Source organism: Miscanthus floridulus, chromosome 7, assembly GCF_019320115.1.
Source record: "Miscanthus floridulus cultivar M001 chromosome 7, ASM1932011v1, whole genome shotgun sequence".
Taxonomy (NCBI): Eukaryota; Viridiplantae; Streptophyta; class Magnoliopsida; order Poales; family Poaceae; genus Miscanthus; species Miscanthus floridulus.
The window spans coordinates 122,652,297-122,663,494 of NC_089586.1; the positions used below are offsets into that span (position 1 = coordinate 122,652,297).

Consider the following 11,198-nt stretch of genomic DNA (forward strand, 5'->3'; position numbering starts at 1 on the left):
TTAGGTACAAATAAACATTTAGCTGTACTCAGAGAACTGAGATTTCACATACTTAATTAAGAAGAAAAGGACATGTCAGTTCAAAAAAGAAGAAAAGGACATGATGTTCCATATAAGTCATCATATATATCAGAGTTTATAAAAAAAATTATTATGAGAACCATACATAATTTATATGACCATCATTCGTTATTATTGTCAATAAAATAGCAACCTCATTAGTCTCGTGACCACTTAAACCATATGTGTATCTTAGGTGGGCTAGGATTATTAATTTTATTATGTACTGTATCACGCTATTGCGGACCGCTAACTCAAATAGCGGCCACTAAGTTTCAACTTGCTAAATCCAGTCTGCTACGCCGTAGACCGCTATTGCAGCCGCTACAGTCACTATTCAGTACCTTGTCTATGTCTCTAGGAGTAGAAGAAAAAAGGAAAATGCAAAATTAAATGGAACAAAAAATATATAAAAAATGCAAGGCAAATAGAGAACAAAAATATGAAGAATAAATTACTGTATATCTGGGAGAATATTATTCAAGTGTAGAAGTACAGAAAAATGGAAAGAAGAAAAATAAATGGAAGGGAAAAATAAAATTAAAAACATGTAATTTTTGTACAATGAAAATAGTCAAAAGAAATGGAAATCGCGCCGCACATGAGCTCGCACAAATGGCGTTGAGATCAAACAGTTCGGCTGTTTGGCGCAATGTAGTCCCAGTTTGTATCGAGCAAATTATTGCTCAAGATTGTAACATGAACAATGAGCAATAAAAGAGCCTCTCTTTTCTTCGGAAAAAAAAAGATACGGAAGAAACCAAGAGGTGAAATAATCAACCAAATCCAAAGCAAACATACTTAGTTGGATTGAAACATAAATGGTATGTGGGCTAACTGGAATGCATGGACCAAAATAAAGCAACCAGGCTGAGCCCAACAACAGCCCATCGCAGAAAACAGGAGCAGATGGAGAGTGAACGGAGGATTACTGCCGTCCGGCGGAAGCCTGAAGCCGGAGTCCCGCAGGAATGGTATGGCCTCCGGCCGCTCCTTGAGGTCCCGGTAGAACTCGTACTCGGCCTCGTAGTCGTGCAGGTCCAGCTCCCACCCGCTGCAGCGTGTGGTAGTGGTGCCGCGCGCCGGGCCGAACCCGAACACGGACACCCGTGCGCACACGCCCGCCGCGGTCACCACAGCCTGCATCCCCGACGAGTAGTGGAACATGCCCTCCTCGTGCCGCGTGCCCCACTCCTCAGCGGGCCGCCCCATCTCGCGCACGAACCGGCGCAGCGAGTAGTACTTGACGATCCGCGCGCACAGCGCTGTCCAGCCGCGGGTCCGTCACGATCACCGGCGCCGGCGCCGCGCGCTGCATGCCGCGTGCTCCACTAAGTGCGCGGCGTTGCACATGTAGGTGAACATGGGCACGCGGTTGCCGATTGCCGTAGGCGCGGCGCGCCCGCGCACCCGCTCAGCACGTTGCTGTTGAGGAACGCCAGGCCGGTCCTGGTGACGACGTGGCGCGCGAGCCCTCGCCCGTGTCGCCCCCCGCTCGGAACTAGTGCCTTTCGTTGCGATCACGCTCTATCCGCCTGCTGCCGACCCCTGCCGAGGTCTATGCCGCCCCCGAGCTCTACATCAACAACCTCCGCACCACTCCGTAGCATCGAACTTCACGCCGACATCGAACTCCGCAGTCGAATAAGCCTCCATTTTCAGTCCTAGCAGCAAGCAGATGTTGCAAGTGTATGTTTCAAATATTTTAGATGTTGCAGAGGTATGTTGCAAACAGTTTTATATGGGTGTTGCAAAAGTAGTTCGAGTGTTGTATATGTTGTAATGGTTGTACACGTATATTGTGAACTTTTGTTCCTAATGTTTTATCTGTTTTTTTCATACGTACATTACAAGTGTGTTTATCTAGGATATTGCATATGTTTCACATATATATGTTTGCGAGTGTTTTATCTGAATGTTGCGTATCTTTTTGCAATGATTTAAGTATTTTTGCAAGTATTTCAGATACATATTTTAAGTGTTTTCTCTGTCTTTAGATCTATGTTACAAGTTTGCATCTTCTCCTCGTTTCTGTTGCTCTGCCTTAGTGTCTCCTCCTTCTTTCGGTGCTGGCTGGACACCCACCGCTAGCTCCCTCTCTTTAGGGCGGCACCGGCCCCACGTGAACGCACGAAACGGCAAGAAAAAATGACTGCAAGCGCGGACGTCCGGGATGCGGGCGCTAGCAAGGCCGTTGAACGATCAAGCCGAAGGCGCACACATCCCCCAACGAGACGCGCACGAAAATTAACCCGCCGGCCTGTGTGGGACGCGGGACAAGCACGTGGGCGGTTGCGCCTCCTTGGCCCAAACCCGTGCCTCGGCGCGCGAATTTCGGTGGGCCGGCTCGAGCTGCGGCACGTCCCGCAGACCCCGCAACGCGGCACGGCATTCGTGCGGTGCGGTGGATCAGAGGGTGCCGCGGCCGGAAGGAGCGAGGCCTCGTGTGGTAAGGAGCGAGGCCTCGTGTGGTCTGCAGGCGCCGATCTCACCTCGTGTCCCCGCCGCGGCTCACTGGAACGCTCGCCCGACGGCCCGAGCTCATCCGAGTCGCCCTCGGCCCCTCGCGGTGACGCGTACGATCTCGCCCGCCGTGCGTGCCGTCGCTTTGCTGGTTCCCAACTGGACTGAGATGCACGGCTTGCTCCATAATTTTATTTGTTGGCGTCATCGCAAAACTAGCTGCGAATTGAGTCAGCCGAGAGTTGCTCGAAACAAAGCTGTGCGGATTCCCTTGCGCAAATAAACGTCGTCTGCTAACTGTCTAAGTTCTCTTCACGATCTGCGCAGCGCAGGATTGCATGCTTCTGAGTCTTTTTATTACGGCCCTGTCAGCCATCAGTTAACAGTAAATCAGTAATGTTACTATGGTACCACGATCTGGTCTTCTTTGCATTGCATACTTCAGACAGGGATGCATGCTAAGATCTTCCGGTGCACAAGTTGCACCAAGAGATTTAATTCGATGATAGGGCGTACTAGGTTCCACGTGATTCTGCCGTGGCAACAGTGCCATAGTAGCCCAGCTGCTTCAGAGGAAGTAAAGGGAATGCATTATTGCGTTCACCCTAGCTAATGTCGTAGTCCAGCTTCAGAGGCAACGGTCCAGACTCTTCTTCTTCTTCTTCTTCTTCTTCTTCTTCTTCTTCACTTTGAGGACCTGTGATGTGTGTGTTTCTCTCTAGCTATTCAGTCTTCGCCCATGCGTCAATCAATCATCGATCGTTTCTTGTTATTATTGCTTCCGTCATGGATCCTTGCTGTTTCATGACGACACATTGCATTGTAGCACGCTCTTTGGTGCGCTGTTGATGAGACATATCCTCCGTGACTCGTTATGGGTTCCATTACGTTCTTGTGCCCTACGTACGCCCCTTGCCATGCCATTGCCAAAGCCATCTTGTATAGGTAGCACGCCGGACACATAGGACATAGGGGTACTAGTAGTAGCGGAAAAACCAATGCATTTGCCAGCTCTTTTTCATATGTCCGAGCTGCTTGTTTGCATAGTAGGACTCCACTACACACTCGATATATCTAGAGCTGCTACTATCTGTCCTCTGAATCTAATAAAAAAAGCCATCTAACTGTAGCAACTAAAGTGGCCTTGTGCTACCTACAAAGATTTTTATATCCTCTCGTAGATCTCATGGCGCATGCTTATCCTGTTATCTATCCACACGATGCCTAGACGCCCGTACAGTTCAGACGGCCGGTAATGGAGACAGGCGTCCATGAAACCCGCTAAAGATCGAGACATCAGCATTTGTTGACAGTCCTGTTTGCATGTAAAGATGAGAAAGTTGAACATCACCACTGCATGCTTGCTTGCGCCAATACACCAACAGTTCGCTTGTTCGTATACGAACACCTGTTCGTTTGCTCATATACAATTGTGGATTATAAGTTGGAATAATATTTTTTTCTCATACCAAACCAGTCAATAATAAATAATCCACGATCATTTACGACGAAATGAACAGACTGACAATAGTACTACTGCCGAATTATCCTCTAGTTTTCTTCTAGCTTCCTCTACTTATTTTTTGTTTGTTTCACTAAAGAAACGAGTGGCCACACCAGTTTCCTATACTTAATTCGCCGCGAGGATTCGATGGATCTGAACGCATTGCATGCATATAGGCAGCAGGCAGCTGTGCATCCATGACACACTGCAGAGGACATGTCGGGAGCACATTGGATAGATCGATGGATCCATCCATGGCTCGCTTAGTCCACTAGATTTTTCAAATGAGAAAAAAAGATGGATATCATTTTTGCCAGGAACAAAAACAAAACAGAACAAAAAATGATGATTATGCAGGCCTGCAGGCCAGGGGGGCGGGGTCTGGGGGAGCCTTCCTTCCTCCAGCAGCTCTCGCTGTCGCCTCACACATGCTCGCTCTGAGGCGCTTGTCTCTCTTTATATACTCATCCAGCGGAGCAACGAGACAAAGAAGAGCACTGTTGATCCCCACAGGGACAGGGGCGGCCAGTGAGGCTCCATTACTGGTGAACTAGAGCCTCATCACCTCACAGATCTGGCCACCTGGCAAATCTAATCATTGCACCATAAATTTCCCAACTACGAGTACACAGCCACTTTGTACAGGGTGGAGTGGAGGAGAAAGCCAAGAATAAGCGAAAGAAAGGAAGAAAAAAAAAGCAAAGACTGCCCATGGATCTCTGGTAGTGAGTGGACAGTTTGCTAGAGAGTGAAAATACACATTTTTCTGGGATCTTTTCAACGGCCGGGCCACCTAGCACACAATAAGCAGACTCGATCGCTCACAACAATCTACGAAGTACAAAACCTAGCCCATGGATGGATGGATGGATGATGACAAGCACGATTCAAGAGGTTGATCGATCAACAGCATCAGCCTGAAGGAGGGAGGACAAAAATAAGCTGCTTCATGCATGTGGAGTGTGTGGCTCAGGGCCCCCATGCCTGTCTCATCTCTCCCATCGGTAGTACGGTCACCTCATCATCATAGCTCCTGATGCTGTGTGAAGCAAACAAACGTTTGATGAGACAAGGTGTCGACCGGGTTAAGCTCCACCATATGGACGCATGCAGGATGATGCAGGCACGAGATGCATGCCAACCTGATTGGACGCGGCCATGTCGTCGTCGGTGACCATAATGTCGGCGTCGGCGGCGACGCCCTGGCCCTGCTTGCCGCTGCTAGCCTTCTTGGCCGCCGGGCCGTTGCCGCCACCGCCGCCGACGCAGAGCGCCTTCCGCAGGCCGAGCATCTCCTTCCACCGGCTGGACGACGACCCCTTGCTGCTGGCGGAGGAGGCCCTCTCGTCGTCGCCGCCGCCACGGAGCTCGTCGCGCAGCGTGGTGGGCGGCCGGGCCGCGGTGGCGGCGAAGCAGCTGGCGCCGCCGCCGCCGTTGTCCTTGAGGGGAAGGATCCTGCCCTTGGAGAAGAGCTGGTCGGCCGCCATCATGGGGTGGCTGCCCACCGAGAACTCGAAGTTGAGGTCCTCCTCCTGGCACCGCAGGCTCATCGCCCGGTTCTGCACCGGCGGCGGCGTCTCCACCGCGAAGTCGCTGGAGAAGGAGATGCGCGGGCCCAGCGCGGCCGCCGCCTGCGGGCCGCCGCCGAACCCCGCCGCGCCGTCAGGGTTGTACATGTTGATGCACGCCATCGCGCGGTGCTGCTGCCTGACCTCCTCGCGCGCTTCTGCTCCCTCCCGTGCGCTGTCGCCTCCTCTTCCACCGTGAGCTGAACAGAAGCGAGACGAGCTGAGCTTCGCGTGCAGCAGCGCAGGATGTGGTGGGGGCTTTTAAAAGGTGGTGGGATGGGAATGGGAATGGGATGGTGGTAGTGTGCGAGTGCGAGTAGCAAACTAGTAGTAGTAGCGAGCAAGAAGAGAAACGGTGTACCGATTGGTCGGTCTAGTCGTCACTGTTTGGGCGCTTGCCGGTTGCCGGGCAAGAGTAGTTTGGATGGTTTATATACAAGGGAGCTGAAGGGGTTAGCGTTAGCGAGATGCGTGGCGTGGAGGTCTCCGGTGGATGGATCATGGATGGGCGATGCAATTGTTTAGCACCACCTAGAGTGAATGACAGATGTGTGAGGCCGTGGGCCATAGTGCTTTGGTAATTGGTGGATTACCATGCCGTTTAGTTGTAATTTTGTGTAAACTCTCTTCTCCTCTTTAATGAAAGGGCACGTTCGAGGTGAATGACAGATGTGTGAGGTGCAGAAGCCACAAGCCAGAATGCCTGTAGTGTTCGTTTCCCCAGTTAGTTTTACTGACATCGTTTCAGCACCCCCTCTGTTCAAAAAACAAAACATGGCACTCATTTTTTTAAGTCAAATTATTTTGAGTACAGTTAAGTTTATAGAGAAGATAGTCCATATTTATCAAACCTAATATATAGTGTTTCTAGAAAAATATATTTCATGGTGAATCTAATGATTCTTATTTTATTTACGTAAATATCAACAGTTTTTGTAAACTAGATAAAAAAATAGATTATTCGATTTAAGGCAAAGATAGATTGACATTTTTTTTGGGAAAACAGAGAGAGTAATTAATATTTATACAAAGTAGGATATCATGATGATTGACCGAATGCCACGCTAATTTGTGCTACAAAACCTGTGTAACTGATGACTATCCCATATAGCCCTTCGGGCCTGTTTGACAAATTATGGTTTTATATTAACCAAACACATGCAAATCCGTGGTTTAGAAAAAAATAATCTCGAGTGGAGTTTTTGAAGCTTCAAAAGGACTATTATTTGATAATACCATGGTCGTCTTAAAAAGAGTAGAAGGGTTTGTTTCATACCAACACCTACCAACAATAGAAAACCATAGCATTTTACAAATCATGTTATTTGTCCAATACTCTGAAAATACTTTGCATCCATAGATGACCTTCATCTCTTATGTTCTCGAGGCACTATCAAGATGTTGAGTACATACTTGGACAGTAACACTTTCTCTAAAGCATCAGCTATATTTTCTAATAACGAAAGTAAACTTTCAGCCCGTGCAAAACACTTCTCCACTTTGTAATGCTTGTCTAGTCCGCATACTTAATGATTCACTATAATACAATACTAGAGTAGTACCTAATATGCCATTCATTCGAAATTATAAGATATTTTGGCTTTTCTAGATACATATCTTTTGCTATGCATTTTGATATACACTATGTCTAGATATATAATAAAAGTAACATATCTGCAAAAGCCAAAATATCTTATAATTTAGAACAGAGCAAGTAGGGTAATTTTTTTAACAAATTTACGCCCACCGGGTAATTTAAGTCAATACCACGTCAAGTTAGTACTCCCACTACCGGAAACAGTAGAATTGCCGAGCGCCTTAGGGTTTGCCGAGTGCATTTCATCGGGCACTCAGCAAACATATAATTTACCGAGTGTATTTAATGAAACACACGGCAAACATATAGCACTCGGCAAAAGATAGCTTTGTCGAGTGCCTAATTTAAAACACTCGGCAAAATACAAGAAAACTCTCGGCAAACACGGACACTCGGCAAAATGGGGTCACATGCGTTGGGCGTGCGGCGGCCATCGGACGGTCGTTGGTTGCGCCGCCTTGTCGTTAGAACTTTGCCGAGTGTCCGGTATGCCGTGTGTTTTTCCTCGACACTCGGCAAACTAATATTTTTGCCGAGTGTTTTTTGTTTACACTCGGCAAAGTAATGTTTTTGCCGAGTGTTTTTTAATGGCACTCGGCAAAATAATAATTTTTTTTCTCTCCTGCCCTCCAAATTTTTTAGGGGGTATTGGTAGCTTTGCCGAGTGTAACACTCGGCAAAGAGACGCTTTACCGAGTGTCGATCCAAAACACTCGGCAAAGAGACCAATTTCTATTATTCTAGGAACCTTTTTTGCCGAGTGTTTTGTCTTTGCCGAGTGTATTCGGCGCGACACTCGACAAGGTGTGCAATCTTTGTCGAGTGCTTTAGTCTTTGCACTCGGCAAACTTAATAACCTTTACCGAGTGTTTTGCTGTTTGACACTCGGCAAACTTTAGAAACTTTGTCGAGTGTTTTGGAGCTGACACTCGGTAAAGTATAGAAACTTTGCCGAGTGTTTTTGCGTTTGACACTCGGCAAACTTTAGAAACTTTACCGAGTGTTTTTCCATCGTGCACTCAGCAAAATCATCGTAACCGTGCCATCCCGTTATCATTTTTTTGCCGAGAGTTTCTCTTTGCCGAGTGTTTATTAACACTCGACGAACTATTTGCCGAGTGCGCGATAAATAACACTCGGCAAAACTACTGTTTACCGATAAAATAATACCATGTGTTGTATGCCGAGTGTTATACTCGACAAAGCATTTGCCGAGTGTTTTTAGGCTTTTGTCGAGTGCTCGGATCCCGTAGTGTCCTTGACGTGAGTGGTCAGTTGGTCACTGGCTGCATACTGAATACACGCATTACTTCACGACGAGGACAGAGCGATTGTTTTTTTGCGAGATTCTTGTTTTATAGGGCTGCAAGCTTCCCCGGGCATGTGGATGTGGTGGAGGAAAATGGAATGATTACGAACCTGCTCTGACTTTTCTTTGGCACACTACACATGGCCTCTGGGAATTGGGATAAGAAGGTTGAGTGCTGGAATTGTTTTGAACATGTATATGCGATCTCGAGGGGATGGACGTCTCCATACGCATCGGACGCATGGACGTACGTGGGGGAACGAATCGAGAGCATCAGCGTCATTAGGGGAAAAAAATCAGTTGCTTGCGTAGGTGGCAAATGCTAGTTTGACTCTGGTCAAACTATATTTGTTCAGGCCTCCACGCATGTTCTTTTGTCCTATTTGTTTGACTGATAAGTCATAACTGAAAGTAATATTAACTGATTTATTATGAGAGAAAAATACTATTCGTTAATTGAAAAAGTACAGCTTATAAGCCAAGCGAACAGAACGATGGCGATAATGCGATATCGCGAAGGTACATGCAGTTTATTTACAAACCAACTTTGTGGTTGGGTAGATTGAATTTTGGGTAGCCCTCGCAGTAGTTGTGCACGTGGATCTGGGCACCGTGAGCTGTAGTTCCTCCGTTTTTCTCGAACCTGTGTTTGTCCAGGATGTGCTGTACTACTGCCGCAGCAATGGAGGACCGTGCATTTACCTTTCATCTAACGCCATTGTAGTCTTTTGGCTCCGAGAAGCAAACGGCATCGTGTACTGCAAGCACCGTTCGTGTAATGGCGGTTAAAACCGTTTACACACCGTGTAAACGTTACATAATAGCTTACCGTGTCCATTTAATCAACCATTTTTAATCCCATTTAACTTCCGTTTAGCCTATTAAATTATTGTTTAGTCCAAATAAATAGCTAAATAACAAATTATTGTTTAATCCGTTTAAACATTTAGACTAACACTAACCTACAGTTAGGAGTAGAATAAAAGTCAGCGATAAAAAAATATAAAATACCCACTAGACCTGCTTAACTTAGAGCATCTCTAAGAGACTCTGTAAAACAAATCTCTAAAAAAATTGACTCTCTAATAAACTGGATCGAGCACCACAGCAGACTCTTTATATTTTGATGCTCTTGTTTCTCAGCCGATGAGGTGGCAAACATGCATGATCCTTTCCTGTCCATAAGTTTAGTTTTCTCTAATAACCGAAAAAATAACGCAAACATGCGCAGGGGAGGGTTGCATACGGGAAATGGAGCGTCCGCGGGAGGTGGAGGAGCGTGGGAGAGAGGCTGCGAGTCCGGATGCTGAGCTAGTGGTGCTCGCCTTTTCTTTCGAGCGCAGTTTACGTGATACAGGACGAGATAGACTGGAGAGGCCAATAGAGAAGCTGTTGGACACGTTTTTAACCCCTAAATAGCTAAATCGGATTCACGGAGCGATTTAGAATATTTCTTGGAGATGCTCTTACCTCTGCGCTTGTAATATCACACCTTAAGCTGAATCCGATCATCATCCACTCGTTTGCTACTCAACTTACTTACAAATCCTCGCATTGGACCATTGCTTTCGGTACACATATTCGCTCGGTCACAAGTCCATTGCTTTGTTGATTTTTTTTGGTATTTATTTTTCAAAAAAAAAAAGAATTGCGAGAAAGGTTGAGCTTTGCTAATTTTGCTGATTTTCTAGCAAAGCATTTTAATGAACATTTTCTAGCAAAACCATTTTAATGGACATATCAGTCTAACTTTGCTGTAAGTTCGCTGATTTTCTAGCAAAGCATTTTGATGGACATTTTGACAAAGTTGGCCAAACTTTATTTGAAGCTTAAGCATTTGCCACCAGAAGGGGTATTTAAAGTTCCAGTAAAGGATACTGATAATAAAAAAATAAAAATGCATTAATGCCTGCTAATGCCATTTCACGCAGTGCGTCTAATCTGATTATTTCTATGTCGCAAAAAATAATGTTTTTATATTCACATATTTGAATCCTTATTAAGTAAATGCATTTGAGTGCAATAGGGGAAATGGAGGCAGTAGCATTGAGTGACGGGGACTGGCCAAGGTGTGTTTGGTTTTCTGTCATAACTGGAGCCTGGCTAGGATTGGAGCCAGGTTAGGCTAGGCCTCTCCCTAGCAAGCCAACCTGGGTTTGTTTGGTTGGGCTGCTATCCTTGGCCTGGCTTCCATAAGAGTTTGTTTGGTTGCTTGCTTTACCTTGTATAGAATCACCACATCTTTAGCATTGTAAGGTTACCCCCATTGAAGCATTCTGTCGAAAAGGTGGTGGGCTGATCTCCCTACCTGTGCTTGTGCTCAGCATTTTCCTTTCCCTCCGCGCCCTTGGCCATGCTCAGCTCCAGCACACCCGCACCGATAGGCCTCTGGATCGCCTCACCGGCTCCAGCACCACCGCTCACCTCTGCTTCGGCTCTGTTTCCCCTTCTTCTCCAACCACATAGGACACAACCATGGCAGACCGGCGCAAAGCAGACCATGGCGGAGCGAACCAGCGTGGAGCGGACCATGGCAGAGTGGAGTGTACGACGGCCACCTTCGCCTCCACCTCCGGCACCGAGGTGCTCCGCGACATCGTCTTCGTGTCTGGCCTGTAGCTCCGCTGGAAGGAGCTCGCGCCATTCTTCAAGGCCTGGACCTTCATTCTCCTCTTCCCCTCACTACACACCACGATC

General features: G+C 47.0%; 1 protein-coding gene and 1 pseudogene across 1 annotated transcript; both read right to left on the minus strand.

The window, feature by feature from the left end:
• Nucleotides 1–861: 861 nt before the first annotated feature.
• LOC136466171 (sialyltransferase-like protein 3) lies at nucleotides 862–1,716 on the minus strand (annotated as a pseudogene).
• Nucleotides 1,717–4,593: 2,877 nt separating this feature from the next.
• Nucleotides 4,594–5,989, minus strand: LOC136464564 (uncharacterized). The gene is made up of 2 exons (XM_066463508.1): nucleotides 5,170–5,989; nucleotides 4,594–5,066 (listed from the first exon to the last, which is right to left on the minus strand). The coding sequence occupies exons 1-2, from the start codon at nucleotides 5,716–5,718 to the stop codon at nucleotides 5,052–5,054; spliced, it is 564 nt and encodes a 187-aa protein (XP_066319605.1). The 5' UTR covers nucleotides 5,719–5,989; the 3' UTR covers nucleotides 4,594–5,051.
• Nucleotides 5,990–11,198: the final 5,209 nt, after the last annotated feature.